This window comes from Rhineura floridana, chromosome 4 (assembly GCF_030035675.1).
Source record: "Rhineura floridana isolate rRhiFlo1 chromosome 4, rRhiFlo1.hap2, whole genome shotgun sequence".
Classification (NCBI taxonomy): domain Eukaryota; kingdom Metazoa; phylum Chordata; class Lepidosauria; order Squamata; family Rhineuridae; genus Rhineura; species Rhineura floridana.
Window position 1 is genome coordinate 118,423,078 of NC_084483.1, and position 26,538 is coordinate 118,449,615.

Here is a 26,538-nt window from a genome sequence, read left to right on the forward strand (position 1 = left end):
CACACAGTATATGGGATTGTACAAAGTATATATTTTCACACCATTTATACTCATCTTGACCATCTTCCATCTGGAAACCTATGTCCTCACTGTGGGAGGCTGTGTGGATCCAGAATTGGCCTCCACAGTCACTTATGGACCCACTGTTAAAGACCTTACTCTGGAACACAATCTTACTCAGCCACGAGTGATCGCCAATGAATGATTTTAATGTGTTGTTACCTAATGCAATTCTCAAAGCAAGCAGTCAAACCTAGTCAAAGATATAAAGAGCAGAGAGCTGTACATTGTTATGTTATGTATAGAAGTCAGGGTGTGTGTGCTGGGGCTGGGGACAGACAGTTTGCCTCCCAATGGAACTTCACTTGAGTTGGCCAGAAGTGAGACGTGTGTGTGAATTAACTCTAAAAAGGATATTACAAATTATTTCTATGAACAAAATGGCTGCTAAAGGGATTATTAAAACATTTCTCCAATGTACAAATGTGGGCCTTTGATAACAGTTAACTGGATACAGCTCTTTGAAACTAATGGTTGCTGTATTATGGAAACACATTATTGTCCACAAGATGGCATTGTTCTGAAGTGTAAAAATAAGAAAAACTAAGACTGAAATCTGTGAAGGCAGATTAGTCATTCTTATCTCAGATCTTCCATTGGTGAAATAGTTAAACTTCAAAAACAACAACCACTGAATTCTAAAACTCATAGATTGCTAATTTATAGCATGTAGTAAGATCAAGTAATCAATAAGACAGGATTAGGTCAATAAGTTAGTATAAACAGGGAGGTGGAGGGGAGAAGGGAAAATGGAATGGAAATGGACTGCCTTCAAGTCGATTCCGACTTCTGGTGACCCTATGATTAGGGTTTTCATGGTAAGCAGTATTCAGAGGGTGTTTACCATTGCCTCCCTCTGAGGCTGAGGGGCAGTGACTGACCCAAGGTCACCCAGTGAGCTTCATGGCTGTGTGGGGATTCAAACCCTGGTCTCCCAGGTTATAGTCTAGCACCTTAACCACTACACCACACTGGCTCTCTAGACAGGGAGAAGGGAGGGTGCTAGAAATGAACTGATGCTACAAGGGTGAGGCATATGAAAGGGGGTGGGGAGACTAATGAAAGGCAAATTAAATGGGAAATCAAACGAAAGGAAAAGTTGGGGCAAAATAAAAAAACATGGGTGTATATGAGGGACAGAAACATCTGTCAATTTTGGTTCTCTCTTTACATAACTGTGAATTTTGAAGGATGGCTGTTTTTGGTTCTCATATTGTTTCAGAAAATGCAAATTTGAACTGAATTGAATTGCTCATCCATCCCTAGTGTGTATGTATATATGATAACACTGGCTCCAGCTCCACCACTGCCACCTATAGCCCTTTGGGCCTAGGTGGTTGTCTACCCCTTGTAGATACATTAATCGTCTTACTCAGTATAAGGCAGCATATATGTTTGAAGGTTAACTACTCCAGTGTACTTGTCCTAACATGGACATGTACCTGAGCAGGGCCGGTGCCGGGCATGACTGGACTGTCAGGCACCAGCCTGCCCCAGGTGCACAACTCCTGCCTGTTCCATCTACCTCTCTCCTGTCTTTGCGGCTGTGCGTGCTGTGTGCGCAGGGCTGCCATCAACTAAGATGGCGGGTGCCGGCCCTGTAACTAAGAACAAGGGATAGACTTCCCTGACATTCCAGAACCTCAGCTGTGTGAATCCTCCATAGATGATGCAACTAACACATCCAGGTCAGATGATCATTCAAATTGTGACTGAGCTTGCATGAGCCTTGGGCTTGTATTAATTGAAAGCTCTCAATATGAATTGTCCCCACACTTATCAGCATATTTTTACAACCTCTTAGTTATCAAACCATTTTAACTAACATTGAGTAGAACTATCCATAGTTCTGTGAGTTCATATACACAATAAGGAAATGTGGTTTATTCCCAGTCAGTAAACTTTAACTATGCTATGGCAACACAGAAAAAGTGCAGAATGTGAAACCCCTTAAACTCTGCTTTCTTTCTTTCTTTCTTAAAGCAAGTTTCTAGATATATGATTGTAAAGATTCATTGGCAAAGAGCAGTTTTTTATTTTACTTATCAAAATATATAGACCACTTTTAATCAAACATATCTCTAGGCTGTTCACATAATACCATAACATATTCATTAAAGATAATGCTAAATCTAGACATTAAAACAGCAGATAATAAAAATTATCAAAAATGGATACAATCAAACATGCACAATAAAATCAACTGTCACTAAAATGTAAGAGGCCAAAGAAGAATGGATGAGTGAGAATTCAAATTGCTTGAGAGCAGAACTCAGAGGTCTAGTTTTTTGCCATGATTAGCAAAATCAGAATAACTTATGCAAAAGAGACATTGTGCAAAATGTACTCAATTTGCTAATTTATACAGAATTCAGCTTTTATTGGCACAGAATTTAGACTGCAAGAATACAGGATTTTAATACACATTTCTTTTTGCATGGACCACACAAAGCCCTGAATCTAGCTGTGGTTCTCATTGTTATTTTTCTGCCTAGAAAAATGTATTATTCTTCACTGACAAACAGGAGAAAGCATGTTTAATTTGGCTTATTTGCACCACAGTCATGCATCAGGAATGTACTTTTCCTGTTATATCACACTATGAAGTGGGCAAGACCAGTTGATTGAAAGTTAGATCTCAGGCTGTAAAGTTTATATGAATTATGGGAAAGTACACACACCGAAGTGATTAATAGTACAATCCCATACATGTTTACTCAGAAGTAAGGCACATAGGACTGTATGCAACAAAGTAGTTCTGTTAGGGCTAGGACTTCTGGCTGTGCGATGGAAGTTCCCTCTCCTCTATCTGTGCACTCCGTAAATCTGTTCTGGGGGTTCTCCCAACCCTCTGGAGCAGATTTGGGGATGGTGCAGGACCACATAGGGGAGAGGAGGGAGACAGGAAGTTCTGTTGCACAAATGGAAAACCTAGCGCTAATAGAACTGCATTGTTGGACACACCCCATAGAGTCCAGGGGGACTTAGTGCTAAGTACATGTGGCTAAGATTACACCTCTAACAAGAGAAGAATAAGAAAGCTGGAAGGGACAAATGGCAAACTTACCACTCTTCTATGACTTGAATACTCTCCATTTTGGTTGTGTGTGTCGGCCTTCCTGTATTGTCCCCTCTATCTTCATTCCTAACAGTGAGGCTGCAATGTAGTACAACACTTTATTTTGTCTAGAGAAAATTAATGTAAAATAATGAATATACAATCTATAAAACATTAAGGTTTAAAGCGAGCCTGCATACTTAAAGAGAAAGGACATTTTCTTGGTAGTACATGCAGGCCAATATTTGAATACCCATACTAAAGACAGATATTCCTGACCTTACAGACTCCACCATCTCCAAAGGAGCATCAAGGAAACGAGAATACATATTTTAATATCAACATGTCAAATTGTAACTTTTGTAATCTTTATTGTTATAGCAATTAGGTCCCAACAAGAAATTGAATCCATATGTTGTAATATTTGGCTCATCCCTACTTATATGCTAAAAGAAAAGGAAGTTAAGATGTTCCATATTGTCATACCTTAAGGCCAACCATTAGTTTTAAGCCTTTATTGTCATCTCCTTGTAAATTACGAGTGAGGCATTTCTTGCAATATCTCCTAGCAGCTCAGATTTAGCAATGCTGCTTACCATTGGATGTCTCCTCTTCCACAGTGTTATCGGCATTTAGCACCCAAGCTTAGAAACTTGTAATTTTGGCCCCCATGCTTCCTTCATGAAATTACATAGGTCACAACTGCACCTTACATTTAACACACTCTTATACCACTATAAACAGCCACGGCTTCCTCCAAACAACCCTGGGAACTGTAGTTTATTAAGGAGAGTTGGTGAACAGAGAGTTGTTAGGAGACCCCTGTTCCTCTCACACAGCTACAATTCCCAGAGTGGTTTAACAAGCAATCCCTCTTCCCAGGAAACTGTAGCTCTGTGAGGTGGATAGGGGTCTCCTAACAACTCTCAGCACCCTTAACAAACCACAGTATCCAGGATTCTTTGGGGGAAGCCATGGCAGTTTAAAGTGGTATAATACTGCTTGAAATGTAAGGTGCTGATGCTGCCTTGGTCGGATTTGAAAATTTGAATTTGGACTGATTGGTGCCCTTTTGTTGAGCTCCTGTTGTCCAACTCTTTACCTTCTCAGCTGCCTGATTTGTATTTATAGACAGGCATGGCGGTATGGCATGTATGTATATTAAGAACAGATGAGTGAGAAACACTATTTAGAAACTGCTTCATGCCCCTAGATAATGTCACTTCTATGCACTCTGGACCTATGCAACATCTGTTTCAGCTGGAGTCATTAATGTTTAGCATATATCTTGAAGAAATCATATTATTCACAATGTAAGAGGGTGTAAAATATGTACAATAGTATACTCTAGCAATACTGGGAGTTTGTCTTATAATGATTGATGACATCATCCTGAGAGTTAATCCAAGCTATACATCAACTTAAATGAATAAACATATGCATCTAGCCTCAGGGATCCTTTCTTTTTTAATATTAAAGTGCAAGGATTCCTTGGCTGTGAGTTCAGTATGTACCACTGTGATAAATGGCACTTTGGCTAGTAATCTCTTCAAGCATACTTTCAATAAAAGTATGTTTGTTTTCTAATTACTAGTTGCTGAGAACAATACGTATTTCAATATGCAATATGCAATATATAATCTATATAATCTTAGTGAAAAGCAATAGAGCTTTTTTCCTCCTACAAAAATAATATTTGCTTTTAAATAATATTTACTCCCAAATCTGTTTGTTAGGTTTCTATGACTATCCTTAAAGTTTCTAATAGGTATATAATTCACAACAAAACAGTAGTTATACATTGAATTGATTTATAGTTGCCACTAGGGGAAAATGGAATTTTGGATAGTTTCTGTTTATCTGATGATTTCTGAGGAAAACAAAATGAGTTTTGGCAAGACTATTTTTTTTTCTGTGGGGCTGCTCACAGCCCTACCTGGAACCCACAATGTAAGTTGTTGAGTCAAATTATTCTGTGGTTGCCATCTGGTTCTAAGCAGCACTGGGGTCTTGCTGGAGTCAAGGGCTGGTGAAGAAATTCTCCATACAGAGGATAAAGTTGGTAATACCTGGGACTAGAGGATCCATGCAATTTTACTTAAAGCAAAATTTTGAAGTAATTTCTGGATCTTCCTACTCAGGAGAACCACCTGAAGACTCTGACAGAAACATAATGAGTTTCAGTAAGGTTAGTGAAATTTTCTACGATTGTAGCTGGTCATTTCCCCCCTTGCTCACAGTAATCTATGCTCATGGCAAATGGGTCATCTGAACTGTTCATTAGAAACAGAAACCATCATTTTAGACAACACTATAAGCCTTCTGAATGGGGATTAAGAAGTTTGTGATCAAAATTATGGCTTCTGCTCACGGTGCTTAATTTATAGTGAAATCCCGTATGTCTCATTAAGTTCAGTGGGACTTACAGAGTCCCCAAAATGAATGAATCCTAAAATCCATTGGTGAACATTTTTGTGCCTTTTGAGTGGCCCTGAAAAAAATCCTGAACATGAAGATACCATTTGAAGGGTACTCTTTTAATATTAAGGAGCAAGGATTACTTGAGGGGTATGATACTCAAGCCCACTGGTTTGGCTCAGCCCTAATATTCATTAATGTGCACTCAGTATCTTCAAGAAACTGAGCAGGGTTATAATCTCACCACTGGAAAACAGAATATGTTCCCAGGATTACTGACACTTTTGTAGCACTAATGGTGTGCTAAGAATTGAACTAAGTGTGCTAGAATTCCATTTTTCCACATGTGTCTCCTCCAAGCACATTCATTCCTTATAGGCACTATAAGAACACTGTTATGTCATTGGACTTTGGTCAGCAACAGCGATTCAGCAAGTGATTCAGTAATGCCGCAGTAATGATCATTTGACTGGAGAAGCAGAACTCTCTCTCTGTGTGTTATTTGCACCAGTTATCTTTCTGAAGACTCCAAAAATGGGGAAACAGATATAAGGTGACTGCTTTGGGAGTAAACATTTTTGAAATGTTGAACATCATAAACCAGTGTGATAGGCAGAGATACTGCTCAGCCATGAATCTCACTGGTAACTTTGGGCCAACAGATCTCAAGAGACTTTTAAGTTACTTTAACAACCTTTGAGGTTGTTGTGAAGATAAAACGGGGTGCGGTGGGAGGGATCATCATGTATAGTACTTTTTCACAAATACCCTGAGTTGCTTGGGGAAAGGTGGGACAAAAAGGTCGTGGTGATTATGATAATGAAGTACCTATGAATAAATGCCCACCCCGATTAATATTAGATTAAACGGACTTCTTGATGTGCAGCTGATTTCAGGGTGAGTGTGTTCAGGATGATAAGCAAAAAGGCCATTCCTATAAAAACATAAGAACATAAGAAGAGCCTTCTGGATCAGGCCAATGGCCCACCTAGTCAAGCATCCTGTTCTCACAGTGGTTAACCAGTTGCCCATGGGAAACCCGCAAGCAGGACCTGAGCACAAGAGCAATCTTCCCTCCTGTGGTTTCCAGCAACTGGTATTCAGAAGCATACTGCCTCTGATTGTGGAGGCAGAGCATAGCCATAATGACTAGTAGCCCTTGATAGCCTTATTCTCCATGAATTTGTCTAATCCTCTTTTAAAGCCCTCCAAGTTGGTGGCTATCACTGTCTCCTCTGGGAGTGAGTTCCATGGTTTAACCATGCAGAACGTGAAGAAACATGTATCGGTCCTGAATCTTCCATCATTCAGCTTCATTGGATGTCCATGAGTTCTAATGTTATGAGAGAGGGAGAAAAACTTCTGTCTATCCACTTTCCCCATACCATGCATAATTTTATACACTTCTGTCATTTCACGTCTTACTCGTCTTTTCTCTAAATTAAAAAGCCTCAAATACAACAACCTTTCCTCATAGGGGAGTCGCTCCATCTCCTTGATCATCTTGGTTGCCCATTTTTTGAACATTTCCAACTCTACAATATCTTTTTTAAGGTGAGGAACCAGAATTGTACAAAGTATTTCAAATGCAGTCACACCATAGATTTGTATAACAGCATTATAATATCAGCAGTTTCATTTTCAATTCTTTTCCGAATGATCCCTAGCATGGAATTTGCCTTTTTCACAGCTGCTGCACACTGGGTCAACATCTCCATCGAGCTATCCACTGACCCTGGTCAGTCACTGCTGGTTCAGACTCCATGAGCTTATATGTGAAATTAAGATTTTTTGCTCAAATATGCATAACTTGACACTTGTTTATATTGAATTGCATTTGCAATTTTACTGCCCATACACTAAATTTGGAGAGGTCCTTTGGAGCTCTTTGCAATCCCTTTTTGTTTTAACAACTCTGAACAATTTAGTATCATCAGCAAACTTGGCCACCTCACTGCTCAACCCTAACTCTAGATCATTTGTGAACAATTAAAAAAGCACAGGTTCCAATACCAGTCCTTGGGGAACTCCACTTCCTACAGCCCTCCATTGGGAGAAGTGTCCATTTATTCCTACTCTCTGCTTCCAGCTATGTAAACCAATTGAGGATCCACAAGAGGACCTCTCCTCTTATTCCATGTCTGCTAAGTTTACTCAGGAGTCTTTGGTGAGATACTTTGTCAAAAGCTTTTTGAAAGTCCAAGCACACTATGTCAACTGGATCACCTCAGTCTATATGCTTATTGACACTCCCAAAGAACTCTAATAGGTTGGCGAGACAAGACTTACACTTGCAGAAACCATGCTGGCTCTGCTTCAGCAAGGCTCACTTTTCTATATGCTTGGTTATTTTATCTTTAATAATATTTTCCACCAGTTTTTCCAGGACAGACATTAAGCTTACTGGTCTATAATTTACAGGAGTGGCCAGTTATTTCCAGGATCCTATAACCAGAGCTTGGAAAAGTTACTTTTTTGAACTCCAAGTCCCATCAGCCCAATCCAGTGGCCATGCTGGCTGGGGCTGATGGGAGTTGTAGTTCAAAAAAGTAACTTTTCCAAGCTCTGCCTATAACAGCAAATATATACTTAGCATGCAAGAGCATGCATACTGTAACCCAAATGCTATTTGTATCATAATACCATTAAATAGATGTAATTTATAGGCAGATATGCTGGCGGAAGTGTTTAGGGAATGCCAATCTATTGCAATGGAAGGAATGAAAGTAGAAAATGTAGAAGTTCTTCATGTATCATTGTTTCAAATTTGGACACATCTTATTTAATGCATATAATAGGCATTAAAATATTTGTAGATATATAACCATTATCCACTGCTTATACCCTCCCCCCCAATCTCTCTTCAGCTGAACCATGCTATTTTCATTGCTGGCCATTTTTTAATGTGTGTGTACATGCACATACAGGTGCATAAAACATAATAGTGATAGTGAACAGTGGCAACTAGGAGCCAGGAACAAGTCCTGGCACCAATTAAACATGTAAGGGTCAGGACAGAAGAAAGAGCAGCAGTGGGAAGCACTGAGTTTGCTTTGCAAGCAGATCCTTTCAAAAATGTATGGAAAGCTCTTGTGCCCTAGGATAGAGTTTTAAGTCCTACTCCTAACTATTGATTTTCCCTGAGTGAATGCATTTCCCCTAGGGTATTTAAAGAATACATACTAAACTTTAATACAACATAGGGAAGGTGTATAAAAATATAAATCACATGCACTTTCTTTTAGAAGAGAACATTATATATATGCCTGTTTTGGGGGAAACAGGTGATTTGTCCTGGAGAAAACAGACAGCGTTAATCATCTGCTTGGCACTATACTTGTTTTCTCATCCAACAGCTGGAACTTATATGTGCAAAGCTGTGCATTGTATGTGAAAATCCAGCCAGGGGAACCACATGTGTGGCATCTGTTTGAATAGTTCCTTATCCAGAATAAAACTGAATGCGGATTCCCCATGCCACATCAAAGCAACTGTCATACCAGTACTGCTGACATACCACAGGCATATACACTAGGCCAAATGTTTATGACTGGGAACCAATGAGTGCATAATGTCATTTTTAGACAATCGTGATTAGTGCTCTATGAGCTGTTTACCCACTGCCATGCTATTGATGAAAACTGTAGTTTCATCTTTGCTCCACCAAAAGTGGCTATGTGCCATTTAGGTATGTGACTTTGGCCATGTAAATATGGGTGAATGGCTGTCCATAATGTTTGTACTGACTAATTGCAAGCTGAATCATTTAAACTGGAACATCAAGTGCACCAGTGGAGATGTAACACATTCTTTGGAGAGGGCACTTTGGAATCCCAAAACATCTGGAAATACTAATTGTGGAATGAATCTCTGTGTGAATAAACATTACAGGAGAAACAAAAATGAAGAGTGACAGGTACAAATACAGTTCTGTGAAGGAACAAAATGAAAATGCGGAGAAAGGGAGAGGGAGCAAGGAGACATGATATAAATGCCCTACAAAAGCATCCTTAAGCACATAAGTAGAGCCTCCATATGGATGAATATTTATATTCTGTCAAATTTAAACAGGCTGTTGTATCTTCTTTGCCTTCTGTCTTAAGAAAGAGTGAGGCTGCTTGTTAATTGAGGGATTTGGTATCTTCTTGATATTTAAGCAAGGAGATAGTCTTGGAAAACTTGCTTAATTCTTTGGAGTCCAGAGATAGTGCTTGAGTTCTGTTTAAAACTCCCAGACATTTATTCCTCATATAACTGACATTTTAACCTGATTTGAAATGATACATAGTTGGAAGGTAAACCCTCTGCAAGCAGGAAATTATTCTGTGAGCGTATAAATCATCTTTCATCCTCCACTGTAGCGAATGGATGAGAATTTTTGATAATTCCATTATCAAAGCATTGTCAGTGTTTACATGTCACAGTAAACCATAGTTAGAGGGTTACTGTGAATGAGCAGAAGGCTCCCTCCTCAATCCTCTCCTCTAGACAGTGGGAGCAACAAGCCACAATCCCTGCTTATCATTATGCTCAAACAGGGGATCATGGTTTCTTCACTCCAAACAAAGTCAAGGTTTGTCTGCATTCACAGTATTTTATTTTTTATTTTATTTATTTTAAAATATTTCTATCCTGCCCTTCTACCCTATAATAGGGCACTCAGGGCGGCTTACAAAAATAAAACCAAACATGTACATAATAAAATTGTAAACAGTAAAATCACAAAAACATTAAAATAAATTAAAATACATAAAATACAATTAAAACACATAAAATACAATATATATATATACACACACACATATATACATATATATAGGGAGTGGTACTAAAGGGACTACAAAGGTAAAATTTAACGTAGAAGGCATAAAATCAGTGTCAGGCTCTACCTTCAGTCCCTCCCAAAGGCTCTCTGGAACAAGATCATTTTCAGAAGTCTCTGGAAAACCAACAGGGAGGGTGCAGAGCAGACTTCTTGGGGTAGGATATTCCCAAGCTTGGGGGCCACAGCTGAAAAAGCTCTCTCCCGCGTGCCTGTCAGTCTAACATCTTTTATTCCAGGCATGCAGAGGAGACCAGACAAGCAGAGGAGACCAGTAAACAATTGCAAATGGTTTGCCATGATATGTGAACTGGGCCAATGAGTTGTGCTCAGTCACTAAAGTTAGAACTTCCAGATGTGTCCCCAGAAACTCAATACAAGTGTTTTATTTATTTATTTATTTATGAATGAGATTTGTTGGACGCCCATCTGGCAGAGGTTAATCTGCCACTCTGGGAGACTTACAACCAAACACAAGTACATTCCATATAGACATAATCAAAATCCTAAAAATTAGAGATTAAAAATTAAAAGCTTAATTTTTATTTTGGTCCTTGGCCTAAATTCCAACTTCTCTAACCTGAAATTATCCATGTTACTTTGTATTTATAGAGTTTCACCAGCAGGATAGGCCCAAGATATCCCTGCCTAAGGTGCAGCAGCACTGGAACTCACACACACACCCTCCAGTCAAGTGCACAATATCCAAGGCCATTCAAGTTAATTTGATACTTGAGACAGAAAACCCCACAACTACTTGTTTGACACCATAGTGGTAAAAATATAACAACGAAATTAAATAGTAACAATTTGCATAACACTCAAAATTTGCTTAACGAGGCGGCTGCCTCACTCTATCTAATGGATGAGCTGGCCCTGTTCATCAATGTGGAATGTTATTTTGAGAATTTTAGAAAAGCAAGTTTGTTGCCAGTTGACCAGAAAAAAAATCTGTAAAAAACCAGGAGATGATGCTTTTCACTGCATAAAGTTTATTCATTTATTTCATTTTATATCCCATCTCTCTTCTGTAGAACTCAAGGCAGTGTACATAGTGTTCCCAGGCAGATTTCTACTAGGCCCTGCCCTCTTTAGTTTCAGCAAGGTGATGACATCATGTGTCTTCAGACAATGCAAAGAAGTTCAGTGTTATTATCTGCTAACTGCTGCCGATTACTCTGCTCATAAAGGTGAAAATTTCTAGCTAGCTGGATTTCCTAATAAAATATTTAACATTCCTTAATGGCTAGTCTTAAAAGAGCCAGGTATTTTTGGTCCTCACTCTAACCAAGCAAACATAACAACCTCACTAAAACAGCAAACTTCCTACAAACTATCTTGCAATATGCCTATGAAGACATAAGGTCAAAATTCAACAGTTCCCATCAGACCAAAGAGATTTAATATATTCATTATTTTCAGTGAGCCTGACTTTGCCATTTCAAAAGAGCTCCCTGAAAACAGAGTATCAGATGCAATCATTGTATGTTTGAAGAGTAAATATTTGATAGGAGAGGTGAGTTGAATCCTGTCAATACCACACCCAAGCTGCTGATAGATGTTCAACTGAAAGGAAACCCAAGTCAGCTCTGTACGTAACAGTCCTGCTTCATGCCTGAGAAAACATCACTTACATATACACAAGTGGTCATTTTTTGTCTATATGTTTTTTGCATAATTCCTGACCTAAGCAGAGAGCATACAAATGTGTCATCCCATCAGGTGAGGGCAATCTATAAAAGCTCATAGGAATTGACAGATTATATCTCGATGGTCTGTTCTGACAAAATACATGCTGACAGTTTCTAGGAATGGAAGACCTTTTTTAAAAAAAAATAGGGAAGTAGTATCATTGTTGTATCTGTCTCACAGACTTTGGTTTAACGACATTCTTCTGGATAAAAGAAAGTAAAATGAAATGTAGGTCACATCCACATTATACATTCAAAGCACATTAAAAGTGCATGGCCTCCCCCCAAAAATCCTGGGAACTGTAGCTTTTTGAGGGGTAAACAACAGTTCCCAGGATTATTGTGTGCATGTGGACATGTCACATTCATATTTGGTACTCTACTTGCTCAATAAACACCTGTGAATGGATTCACAACCTTTACTCTTGGAACTCTGCTACTGTTTACCGTTCCTGCAGATGTCTGCAGTTTTTCATGTCTTGAGGTGAATTTATCTTAATTTCACATAATACATCTTGACGCTTAAGATACTATGGAATCTTACCTTGCCAAATCATTTGGCAAGGGAGGGAAATATAGTAATATATTGGTAGGAGGGGTGTCCAAAGAAAAAAGCCAAAAGGACTCTGAGGATTCCTTTCTTCCCTCCATTTTACATCCTGAGTAGTTTGTAGCAGAGTATCTTTTTGGAGATGCTTTGGGACAGAACATAAAATTTTGCCTCACACAGCAATGTAAGTGATGCAAAAGGAGAAACCTGCATTCATAACTTTACTGAAAAGGCCACAGAAAAAGGGGAAGTTAGAGCATTTCAGTCTTGGTCTTCTAACAGGGCTGTTAGACACCTGGTAGCTTCTTTTGATGCAATCCAGGTGTATCCCTGGGGATTAATGGAGGGATTGCAGCTAGCTCATCATGCTCAGCCCACAATTGCCTGCCAACTGGGTAGGGTAACCATGTGCCCTAGTTTACAGAGGACAGTCTTCTATTTGAAGGGCTATCAAAGAACAGTCTTCTGTTTGAAGGCGTCCTCTAATTGATGTCTGCTCCAAGACTGTTTTAAAGACACAACAAGCAAAAGGGACAGCAGAGGCCTTGAAGTTGCCCATCAGTGAGGAACAACTGGATAGTAGGCTGAGCAGCCACACAGATCACCTGGTCTTGCATGCTATGGGGAGATGTACTGTATTTCTATTTAATTTACATAATTGCTAATCAATGTGTACTTAATTGTAGAAATTAGCTAATGTAAATTATATGCAGATTTGTGCTCTGTGCTGGCTGGGACAATGGGGGCTGTCATCCAAAAAATCTGGAGGACATAAGGTTGGCAAAGGTTGCTCTATGGCAATGATTTCTTTCACTGCAGGGATTGTTTTAAAATTCTCGAACACTGGTGTGCTCCTCTCAGGGGAGGATCTGAGACATTCTCACGAAGGCACAGGTTTTGGGACTTTGGGAGGAATTAGCAGCAAATGCTGCTGGAAGATGAGCAGCAGCTGGAGACTGCAATCTCCTGAAAAATGTGCTCCCGTGATTGTAAATGCAACTGGTAAGGCCAATAATTAAACACCAGAGGAAAAAACAACTAAATACCTTTAGATCAGAGAGCAGGATTGCTAAGCTTCCAGCCGACCCCTTGGTTAAAGATCAGAATCACCTGGATCTTTTAAGACTAGCTCTTAAGAAGCACAAAATATATGATTAGACTCCCAAAGCCTCCCAAAATGGTGGTTGAAAAGGTTCTTCACATCTAAATTGCCAAAACAGAAATGTTCTGATTAATGAATCTGCTTCACTGTTTCTTGGAGATTCGCTCAATGAGACACAAACAGATGATGCTACCTACTAAAGCCTTGGGTAGCTAGGAGGTAGAAATGAACCCCTGGTGGGTTGCCATATGTAAATGGTGGGTGTTGTTCAGCTTGATGGGTCACAAGTTTTGCAGACCTGCTGCTTAGTTTTTTGAGTGTGAAACTGTGATTTCTTTAATCCAAGTGAGGCTGAAGACAGGCAATAGTTTTTACGCTAGTAGGGATGAAACAGCCGGCTGGGCCAGGGAAGTGATTAATGCCTTTCTGTGAGAGCGGGTGGTCCCTGGCTGCCTGAAAGAGGTGGTATTGAGACCACTCCTTAAGAGATCCTCCCTAGACCCAGAAAATGTTAATAACTATAGGCCGGTAGCAAATGTTCTATTCCTGGGCGAGGTCATTGAACAAGTGGTGGCAGGTAGGGTTGCCAGGTCAGAAGCATCTCAAAACCTGAGATTTTAGGGGCAGGCCCGAGTGATGTCATGGGGTGGGCCCAAGTGATGTCATGGGGTGGGCCTGAGTGATGTCATTAAGCATGATACATTAAGCATCAATCACAGTTGCTTGGAGTGTACAATTAAAAAAAAATCTGACTGAAAATTAAGCTAGACATTTTAGCCAAAAGATGGCGCCTGGGTAGGGAACATTTAATCTAGCCTACTTGCTTTTGGCAAGAAGGGTTTAAGTGCCTTCAGGCCAGGCCAGTCACCAAAAGGCCACTGTAGGAAGAAAGGAGCCTAGCGTTGTGGAGATGTTAGATGGGAGCATTTGGGAGTAAAGATGGATGCCCCTGAAGGCTGCAATTCAAAACACATGTACTAAGGGACTAAGCCCCCATAGAACTCAATAGGACTTACTTCTGAGTAGACATAGTTTGAATTGTGCTGTTGGTAAAGCTTGACTAGGGATCCTCTGCAAAGACATCCATATCCAAACAGGGTTGGCAACCCCCTGCCTGGAATGCCCTGCCCTTATCTTTTAATGTGGCTGCTCCAAATGTCTTTACAGATTTGACCCTTCACTTCAGAAAGAGGTCTGAGAAATGAGTAAGAAGATTCTCTACTCTTTCTGTCTGCATAGATGCCCTCTTCCATGCCCTGTGCCCAGCAGAAGCTCTGGGCCAGGCGGAACACAGTGGCATCTCATAGAGGACACCCTCCCCTTTCCTGGGGTATATGATTTGTCCTGTCCCAGAGCAGAGTTTGGGGTAGGCACCCCCAGTTACTTATTTTTTATGATTTTATGACATCATTATGTATTTATGATATCAGAAGCCTGATGATTTTGATTGCATAAATGTATTGTTATTCTTGACGGGGAGAGTCCCCCGATCACAGTGATATATCATACAGGGTACCCCAACATATATTTTGGGGTTCAGAGACATGTTAAGTTTGGTTTGAGTTGCTGTAGCTGTCAACTCTTCTTCTTTGTTAGTGTTTTGAACTTTCAAGCAAATAAGGAACTGGGAACTAGGAACCAACTTCAGCGTCGTATCAGTTAAATAGATTAAACAGTCGGGGGGGCTGACGTTTTGGTGTATATCTCGGGAACCAGACCACCTAGAAACTTAATTTTTTTTAAATTGAAGCTGAGAGTCCGGAGGTTAAGGGGTGCTAGCTGGAGAGCCGGAGGGCCCCCCAAAAGCCAGAGACTCCGGCCAAAAAACAGAGACCTGGTAACCCTAGTAGCAGGTCAGCTCCAGACACTCTTGGATGAGACCGATTATCTGGATCCATTTCAGTCTGGTTTCAGGCCTGGTTTTGGCATGGAAACAGCTTTGGTTGCCCTGTATGATGACCTCTGTCGGGAGAGAGACAGGGGGAGTGTGACTGTGTTGATTCTCCTTGATCTCTCAGTGGCTTTTGATACCATCGACCATGGTATCCTTCTGGGACAACTGGCTGAGTTGGGAGTGGGAGGGGCTGCATGGCAGTGGTTCCGCTCCTACTTGGCGGGTCGGCTCCAGAAGGTGGTGCTTGGGGAACATTGCTCAGCACCCTGGACTCTCCAGTATGGGGTTCTGCAGGGATTAGTTCTGTCCCCCATGCTGTTCAACATCTACATGAAACCGTTGGGTGCGGTCATCTGGAGCTTTGGAGTGCGTTGCCATCAGTATGCTTATGACACGCAGCTCTATTTCTCCTTTTCATCTTCTTCAGGTGAGGCTGTCAATGTGCTGAACTGGTGCCTGGCTGCAATAATGGACTGGATGAGGGCTAATAAACTGAGGCTCAATCCAGATGAGACTGAGATGCTGCTAGTGGGTGGTTCTTCTGACTGGATGGTGGATGTCCAACCTGTCCTGGATGGGGTTGCACTCCCCCTGAAGGAGCAGGTTTGTAGCTTGGGGGTTCTCCTAGAACCATCTCTGTCACTTGAGGCTCAGGTAGCCTCGGTGGCACGGAGTGCCTTCTACCAACTTTGGTTGGTGGCCCAGCTACGCCCCTATCTGGACAGGGATAACCTGGCTTCAGTTGTCCATGCTCTGGTAACCTCCAAGTTAGATTACTGCAATGCGCTCTACGTGGGGCTGCCTTTGAAGACGGTTCAGAAACTGCAGCTTGTGCAAAATGCAGCAGCCAGATTGGTAACAGGGACCAGACGGTTCGAACATATAAAACCAATTCTGGCCTGCTTGCATTGGCTGCCTGTATATTTCTGAGCTCGATTCAAGGTGCTGGTTTTAACCTATAAAGCCTTACAGAGCTTGGGACCACAATACCTGATGGAACACCTCTCCCGACATGAACCCACCCGTACACTACGCTCAACATCAAAGGCCCTCCTCCGGGTGCCTACTCGGAGGGAAGCTGGGAGTCTGGCAACAAGGGAGAGGGCCTTCTCAGTGGTGGCCCCCAAATTATGGAATGATTGTGGTGCGAGGTGCACCTGGCACCAACACTGTTCTCTTTTCAGCGCCAGATCAAGACTTTCCTCTTCTCTCAGGCATTTTAGCATGTGTTTTAAAATTGCTTTTTAAAAATGTGTTTTTAAATTTCTATATTTGTTTTTAATTGTAAACCGCCCAGAGAGTTTCGGCTATGGGGCGGTATATAAATGAAATAAATAAATAAATGTAAGTGAGTTAAAAAGAGGCATTTCTTCCAATATATTCTTTTTACCACTGTTGTCTCTGGTCTAATATATTTTGCAGGGAGGTTTAGGTATGTGTGTGTGTTTGTGTTTGTGTTAAATAATACAAAAATCTTCAAAATCTGATTACCAGAGAGAGAAGTGGAATGAGTGCATATATACCATAAAGATCAATCCCTGTTTCAAATTACTTTCAACTCTACAGCTACATATCATAAAATAGCCTACACAAGCCATCTGTATAAATAACGCAACAGCCTCAAATTTAATAGTGACAGCTACATTTAAATAAAAGAAAGGGAGAAATCTGGCTCCTAATGTGGGATGGATGACAAGACACTTAAAAAAAAGAAAAAACCCTGCAGGTCTTTCAAAATATGTATGTAGCTGTCAGACACTTCACAAATTCACTGTAAAAATAATGACAAAATCATGGATACTGTGCCTTTTTAATAATTCCAAGGTAGCTGTTAAACCCATACAATGAAAAATGTTCCTTTTAATAAAAAGAAATATTTGCGTAATAAGGTCAGAAGGGTTTTCAGACTATCGAGCCAAATTACAAAACCAGAAAGAAGAGGTTTCTTGCCAGCAGGGATTCTTGCTGACTCTGACTACTTAGTGAACAATCTGAAACTTGCTGGGATCACCTGGTTGCAATGCTGTCTTGTTGCCATTCTGAGCCCAAGACACTTCCACACCTGACACTGTGCCTGATGCAAAATTATTTTTAACTTTGAAGGCTGGGAGCCCACAACCAATAATCTTTCCCATTGGGGAAAAATGGTGGAAATAAAGTCAGTTTCTCTAGCATCTGTCCGACATATTTTTATGGTTCCTGTTTTCAAACAAATTATGACACGGTAGCACAAGAAAGAGAGCCAGTGTGGTGTAGTGGTTAAGGTGCTGGACTACAACCTGGGAGACCAGGGTTTGAATCCCCACACAGCCATGAAGTGCACTGGGTGACCTTGGACCAGTCACTTCCTCTCATAAGGTCACCATAAGTCAGAATCGACTTGAAGGCAGTACATTTACATTTTTTTAGCACAAGAAAAGAAAGTTGTTGAACTTTCATATGGCTTCAAGGTGGGTGGTGTGATGCAATTAGCAAAGGGCACATTCAGAGAGAGGCTCAGCTATCTACAAAAATGCAAGGCTCTTCAAATTTCAGGGGAAATGAAGCAATAGGTTCTTCATCAGAGCTTGGAAAAGTTACTTTTTTGAACTACATCTCCCATCAGCCCCAGCCAGCGCCATGCTTTTCCAAGCTCTTCTGCTGCCTGATGGAATTAGCAGCTTTAAAAATATTTCACAAATCTCAGCTCACAAGTTAAAAATCCTAGTCTCCAAGGAAAAGGAGTCTTGTTAATCTTCATACATTAGGAAGATATGCTGAGCCCTTAGAGCAGCCTTTCCCAACCAGTGTGCCTCCAGATGTTGTTGGACCACAGCCCCCATCTTTCCAGACCATTGGCAATGCTGGCTGAGGCTGATGGGAGTTGTGGTCCAACAACATCTGGAGGCACACTAGTTGGGAAAGGCTGCCTTAGAGCATGGAGGAGGAACCTGTGGCCCTCTAGATGTTGTGTTGGATTCCCATTCCAATGAGTTTCAACCAGCAGGGATGATGGATGTTGTAGTCCAACAAAATCTGGAGGATTGCAGGTTCCCCATCTATGACTTGTAGCCAAGGTGAGATGGAGATGGTGTGACTGAAGACTTTGATGTCAAGGTTAGCAGTCATTGTGAAACTTACTTCTATAGCTGCATTTGTTACAGATGTAATAAAACTGATGGCTCTGACAATCTCTAAAGGGTCATGCAAGCCAAGAACCAATGTAGTTCTTGCTAGAGGGAATGATAGGTTGTATGGCCTATAGAATTAGAATTAGAATCAGTTGTTCTTAATATGAAAAAAAATGCTTATTCTCATGCTTAATGAAGATGAAGGTGGCAGGGAGATTGTGTGTTTGTTACATGCCAGGTATATGTTGAGTATGGTGCTAATGAATGTAGATTTCTCAACATCTGGACCAAACAACTATGATGGGAGACAATAGTCTTAATTGAAGGTTTGAGGACCTATCCATTTGAAAATATGGCTTATCAAACCATTAAAAAAGTGGATCTAATCTGCTTCAAAGCCTGGTAAAAAAAGAATGATTCTTAAAAAAAGAATGACTGTTGTCTTCTATTAGACAACTAGCAATATAATCTTAATACAAATACAGTAATTTGTCAGTTGAAATAAACAAAGTTAAAAAAATTGGGCAGTTGAAATCTCATGTGGTTTCTTCTTAATCTCAGTCAATCAATATTTTATTTGCTGAAACCAAAGATCATTACAACTTTCTTACTGTCCCACAGGTCATACAATCACATGCCTACATTTTATTACTTCTTGCCTCATTTTATGGAAAGAGCTTGAGTGGAAAGTAGATCTGTGAAAGGAAAGAGACAGGGAAGGTAAAGTTTCCTTGCAGACATACCCCTTCAGTGTTTGTTTATATCTCTGAGTTCCTTTCATATCTCAAGTCAGGGTACTTGGATGCTTTCCCACCTGCTTTCTGAGGGAACTGAGGGCAGATTGAGCAATTCCATACATTCTGCAGTGGGGCGTGGAGCATATTGGCTTCCACTGTCCCTTAAATTATGCCAGGCAGCCATGTATCCTTTATTCCAGGCTGAATGTAAGCACCACCAACCAAACAATTTGTCTTTGCGTAATCCCTGAAAAAACAACACCATGTGAAACAATTCTGGGGTAGTACAACTAAGAACATAGGAACAGCCTGCTGGATCAGGCCAATTGCCTATCTAGTCCAGCATCCTGTTCTCACAGTGGCCAACCAGATGCTTGTGGAGAGCCTGCAAGCAGGACCCGAGCACAAGCGCACTCTCCCCTCCTGTGGTTTCCAGCAGCTAGTATTCAGAGGCTGCCCCCAACAGTGGAGTCAGAGCATAGCCATCATGGCTAGTAGCTTTTGATAGCCTTATCCCTTCTTTATTTGTCTAATCCTCTTTTAAAGCCATCCAGGTTGGTGGCCATTGCTGCCTCTTGTGGGAATGAATTCCACAGTTTAACTATGCACTGCATAAAGAAGTACTTTCTTTTGTCTGTCCTGAATCTTCCAACATTCATCTTCATTGGATGTCCACAAGTTCTAGTGTTATGAGAGAGAGAAAAAACACCTTTCTTTGTCCACTTTCTTCATGCCATGCATAATGTCATACACTTCTATCATGTGACCTCTTAATTGCCTTTTCTCTAAGTTAAAAAGCCTTTATGTCAAACTCCCTGCAAGTTGAAAATAAGCAGATAAGGGGCTTAGAACCATTTCACCATGCATGCAAACCTTCCAGAGGCAAGAAGTCTTTGACAGGAGGGGGAGCATTCAAACACACAGTTCCCCCATCTGCATCCTGAAATGGCACAGACTCTAGGATAATTGCATCATCTTTTCAAAAAAAAGTGTAGATGGTTCATTGTTACATTTAGAGAGGCTCAGACTAATCTTTCCTTACTTGTGAAGGTTCACTATAATGGAACCTTGATTCAGCAGAGTGATTTACTTTTTCTAGCAGGAAGAAAGTTAATGAGAAGGGATGTTTATCTTTTTAGAAAATTGCATTTTTATTTAGTCCTTAACTTCCTTTACCAGGTCTGCACTGCCAACTAAGAAGCTTTTCACTGTTAATAGGTACTATGCTGCCTAATGCCTATTATTAACATGGTTTAAATGACAGAAGAGGCAGAGCCTCTCTTCAATAGCTAATTGTTTTCATGCCCTATATCATACTTCGATTGATGTCATAAATTTACTGAACAAAGGTGTGGATATTTAACTATCAGTTCCTGTGTAAACAGAAGACTTAATCTTCATTCGGATATTCAAATGTTGGCTGCAGTGAAAGTCAAAACTAAACATCGCATGATGTGAAACATGCCAGTCAAACAGATGCAGCCTTAAGGATGGCTGGTGCTATTAAAAATGTTCTGGCTAAATGGTATAAAGGCCTTACAAACGTCTGCTGGGAACAGGAGCATGCACATCAATATACATCTCCATCCAACAGAATGGCAGGGTGCTCCAGTTGGACATGGGCATTAGATGATTGCCTTCTAATGCCAATTTACATATACTGTTCTGGCAAATCATTTATTCTCCATTTATAAAATGGGTGTCAAAATGACTGTAGAAGATTTTATAGGAGGCTTAGGGATTTTTGGGGGGGGGAAGCTGTTGCAAAATCACACACACCCAGACATTTGCAGGTGGCAAAAATGGGAGAATTTCAGTCATTTGTAGGATAATTAATTGGGGAGCTGGGGGGGGGCTTACCATAAGCAGCAGCATCTTTTCTTAAGTTTTTATTTTCCTTGGTACCCGTGGGGCAACAATGACAATGAACAGGCAGCTGCTGTCTCCAAATACTCTTGAATAACACTGTGGATTTTATCCAGCTAAGTCATACTTAGCTTGTTGCACTGAAATCTAATATGGCAAACATCAAAGAAGTTAGATATTTATTTTATTGGGCCTCCTCTGAGTACAGCTTAGATGGATAAATGTCACTCCAAGTGAATATCTGGGGAGAAAATGGCATCCACCAATGTTGTGAAATAGGGTCATTCTACGGGTTTTCTGCTGTTGCCAAGCCAAGGCTTTGTGGCCGTAGCAAAAAGCAACAAAATCAAACAAAACTTGCTGCTGCCACCAAGACAAAGCGCTTCCCGACCCAATCTATGGAAATAGTTTTACTCCTACCCCACCAGTTTTGAGGACTCCTTTTTACTCCGCTCCCCTCTGATCCTAAATTGCTTTGTGGGAACTTTCGGTGCATCCTCAGGCTAAAGCAATACGATGTCTCAAATATTTAACTCACTGTTGGCCAATTCAGATTGGTTTGTTCCCTACAAATATGGCTATTGAATGAAAATGTTCTGATTGGATACATATTTTTCTATTCCTGTATCTGGATGTGGGCCTGCAGATTCCCATTCCTATTATTAATCAGCATTTTTAAATTTTATTTTTGGCCACAGGAGAATGCAGTATGTGGATCCTCCTCCAGCCTCTCGTTCACTAGAAACTGACATGCACAAGTAATCAAATCCACATGGCATAATCAAACAAAATATGGGAAATACAAATATTAAAATATCTTCCATGAAAGTCCTTAAAAATCTATCAGCTTTAATTGAGTCATACTTTGATGCAGGTATTAATATTGTTATAGGATTAGGGGGTTGGTATGGATGATGTCTTTGAGTCCCCTCCAAGCCTGGGTAAGCACTGGAACCCCTGGAAGTCTCTCACCACTTGCAGATTGGGGTGTGTCCAACAATACTGTGTGAACTGAGCATTAGTTGCAGTTTTTAAAATCACCAACAGTGTAATCCCATGTTATTTGGAAGTAACCTCCCATTGAATTCAATGGGACTTCATCTTAGGTAAGTGTGTGTATGATTGCAGCCGAAGAGCCCAGCCCTTTGAGCTACTGTGCTGAGTGTCTGTATATGGGGAAACTGTTGTTCTCCAGATGTTATTGGACTACAGCTCTGGTCATTCCTGACCATTGGCCATGCCAGTTGGGGGTGATGGGAGTTGGAGTCCAGTTGACCTCATGGATTGTGTAATTTTAGCATCAGTATCAGAGAACAGCTCTTCCCCTTGCACCTGCACTCAGACACAATTCCAGTCGCTAGCAGAGCAGCAGCCACAGTCCCCACCATTAGTCTGCTGGGCCTGTGATGTGCTCACCTTTCCCAGGAAGCCTTTGGATCACCTCCCTAGTCTCTACCTTACGGTAACCAAACCAAAGCATGTGTAATTGAAATGATAACATATTCTTCCCATTTCTACCTATCTTTTCTACCCATTTCTTCTCTTTCTCTGTTGCTTCCTTGTGTCTATTTTAGATTATAATTAAAGCCCTATGAGGAGAGACTGAAAGAACTGGGCATGTTTAGCCTGGAGAAGAGAAGACTGAGAGGAGATATGATAGCACTCTTCAAGTACATGAAAGGTTGTCACACAGAGGAGGGCCAGGATCTCTTCTCGATCGTCCCAGACTGCAGGACACGGAATAATGGGCTCAAGTTGCAGGAAGCCAGATTTTGACTGGAAAAACACCCTAACTGTTAGAGCCATACGACAATGGAACCAATTACCTAGAGAGGTAGTGGGCTCTCCGACACTGGAGGCATTCAAGAGGCAGCTGGACAGCCATCTCTCGGGAATGCTTTGATTTGGATTCCTGCATTGAGCAGGGGGTTGCACTTGATGGCCTTATAGGTCCAACTCTACCATTCGATGATTCTATGAAACCCTTGGAGTGGTGACTTGTCATACCTGTTCTTTGCAGTACACAGAAGGTGCTATATAAAGGATAATAATGAGATTTCCCATTGTTATTTTTGTTGGAGCTGAATGGACACAGGAGTTACCCTGAATTTTTGTATGGACACAGTAGTAATCCCATAGGTGAAAAAAGTTAGAAACCATTGGGAATGTTTCCATAGCATGTGAGATGAGCATGTGAGTTGAAACTTCATGATTGGCCCACTTATCATCATTCGGATGTACCACTGTAATGTAAGCAGCCCTTAGGATCATGGGTTTTTTTATTCATATTTATTCATGGAAGAGAAAGTTATTAGGCCATCCAATCTGTTTCTCCTTACATTCTTTTTCTTCTACTGGAAATGTTAGAGATGGAAGAGAAAGTTATTAGGCCATCCGATCTGTTTCTCCTTACAGTCTTTTTCCATACTTTTGTCCAACCTAATTCTAAGAATCACCAGCAGTGGCATAATTTCACAACCTTGATGTAACTTGAATGTAACTTGCTAACATTATTTTTAAAGCAGGCAGCTAGATAGGGTTGCCTGAACTCTCACAAGAATTTTGAAGAACTAGCAATATATGATCCATGGTGACAAAAAGTACTGCAGCTTACAAATGTGCTGAAGACTGGGGGGGGGGAAGTAATGAATGCTGATGTGCAAACCCTAAATATTCACAAGTGAACATGCGGGCGCTGTGCTGTTTTGGAGCCTTGCCAAAGGAAACATCTTTTTTAAAGAACATCTGAGAACAACTGCACACTTAAAAAGTTTCCCAGAGAAGTATTAATGTAAATAAATCCAGTTTGCTTTTAAAGAGCAGTAAAAATACAATTCTATTAGCTGACAGGCACGGGTACTTCTTGCACAACACACAGAAGAGCTTGCATAGTCCCTACTATGAAGCAGTGGTGTGTGTGGTGGTGCAGTGCAGTGGAGTCACTCTTCGGACACTGGCATCACTGCAGCTCACCTGGATAGGGCTGGGGTGGGGCAGGACGGTGGGACTGTATGGATGCCCTGGTGGGAAACCCTGCACCCAGGTAAGTTGCAGCAATGGCAGTGTCAGGAGGGTGGCTCCATTTCCCGGCTCCACCATACCAGTCACTACTGTTGCCATTCACTAGGGATGGAAGGATCTGTTAATTTCAGTCCTCTCAGTTTCTCATTTTTCCCATCTGAAATTGTTCACATTTCTGCAGCAAAAATAATGTAAATACATATACATACATACATATATCATAGAATTATAGAACAGTAAAATTGGAAGGGGCCTATAATGCCAGGGAACCCAACTCCCTGATATATATATATATACACACACACACACACACTAATAGGAATATAGGCAAAAAAAACCCTTGTGGTTTAAGAATGTACCTATAGCCAACAGATATTTCTATCAAACCTTAAAAAGTAGGGAAAGTGGGTAGCTATAGTGAATGCACCAGGGGAGCAGAAGACTTGACCTCCTCTCCAAGATATTGTACTGCCCTACAAATTCGTAAAGATGCAAACACAATTTGAGTTGGTCTTTCACAGTTCACTTCCTGTGTAGCTTGGAAGAATTTGGTAACGTGCCTCTGAGCATATGGTGAGTGGTGGGAACACCTGCAATCAGAGGAGGGGAGGAGGAAGAAGGAAGAGGGGAGGGGAGGAAGAAGGGAGGAGGAAAGGAGAGGCAAGGGGAAGGAGGGGAGGGGGAAGGAGAGGAGAGAGGGGGAGGGGAAAGACAGGTCTGATCATTTGCATGCTTATTGAGTTCAATGAGATGTACTCCCATGCAATCATGCTTAGAATAGATAAAACTGACCATGGAGGAGGAGGGGAAGGGACAGGAGAGGGAAAGAGGGAGGGGGAGGGGATTGGATGGGGAGGGAGGGAGGGGTGAAGGAAGGGGGAAGGAAAGGGCAAAAGGGAGGAGATAGGAGGGAGGAGGAGGAGAGGAAAGCAAGTTTGATCATTTGCATGCTTTTTGAGTTCAGTGGGATTTACTCCTGTACAATCATGCTTGTACATATAAGTGACTCGGAGGAGGGGCAGTGAGGGGGAGAAGAGAGAAGGGGAGGAATGGGAAGGAGAGAGGGAGGGGAAGGGGAGGAGATTGGGTGGGTGGGCACCGGGCAGAGGGAAAGCCCTTTTCCTTTCCAAAAGGAAAACATTCTGAACGCTATCATTGTTTTCAGTGTTTCCCCCGCCTTTTATTCTACAGCAGGAACATGTAGCTTCCCACCCAAATTTAAACCAAAGCTATCCCTGGCCACATCCACACCAGATATTTATTTCACTTTAGACAGTCATGGCTTCCCCCAAAGAATCCTGGGAAGTGTAGTTTGTGAAGGGTGCTGAGAGTTGCTAGGAAATGGCCTATTCCCCTCACAGAGCTACAATCCCCAGAAGAGGGGCTGACTGTTAAACCACTCTGGCCATTGGAGCTCTGTCAGGGGAATAGGAATCTCCTAACAATTCTCACTGATGAGTGTATTGGCATGAAAACTTAGAGGGTTGTTAAGCAAGCGTTTCTGAGTTCAGAACTATACGTTTTGTAATGTTTCATTTTGAAATGTGCTTATGGGAAACAAGACAGTGGTATAGGGGGTATTTTCAATTTAACATTGCGGAATGCGAAAAATCTATTTTTGCTATAGTATACAGCCAATCTCGTGGCTATATAATCAGTTTGATATAAAAAAAGGATAGGACAGACTTAATACATGTAAAACTTGCATGCACCCTATCACTCATCTCCTTGTGTGAATCGTGCTCATTCAAGTCCTAAAAGTGACAAAACTACTAAAAAAGGTAATGCAATCTTGATGTGTATTTAAAGAAGCATAGTGTCCAGATCACAGAAATACAGAATCACAGAGTTGTACTTTTTTTTTATTCTTTGCTGCCACATTAGCAGTGGTAATGACAGTTCCTCTTCCACTTCCCCCCTTGCCTTGCCTCACTCTGAGAAGGGGCCAAGCAGGTCATTCCAAATGAGGCATTCTGGACAAGGTGGCCAGGAGAGTGAGCTGTTGCAGTGGCTACAAAGTCTGTTTTAAATTTAGAATTGTTTTTAACAAAAGTTACTTGTTTTCTATGTTGAGAATGGCCTTTCTAGTCATCATGGTAAACTGCAGAATGGCTATGGCATTGTCATGGCCACCTCACCAAAAGGACCTCTTTTCTCTTGCCAGCTTGTTGGGTGGATGCCTGGCTGGTCCCAATTTGCTGTTCTCTTT

General features: G+C 41.1%; 1 protein-coding gene across 6 annotated transcripts in view; it reads right to left on the reverse strand.

Annotated features, from left to right (window-relative positions):
* RGS17 (regulator of G protein signaling 17) overlaps nt 1-26,538 on the reverse strand; it is a 105,988-nt gene that overhangs the window by 19,886 nt on the left and 59,564 nt on the right. For 4 of the 6 annotated variants that reach the window (XM_061624174.1, XM_061624170.1, XM_061624171.1 and 1 more), the window contains one exon: nt 3,128-3,217. In XM_061624174.1, the coding sequence (XP_061480158.1) occupies nt 3,128-3,217 (90 nt within the window). Of the gene's footprint in view, nt 1-3,127; nt 3,247-13,645; nt 13,691-26,538 lie in introns of those variants that run through there. The other 2 variants (XM_061624175.1, XM_061624173.1) reach the window with 2 other exon arrangements.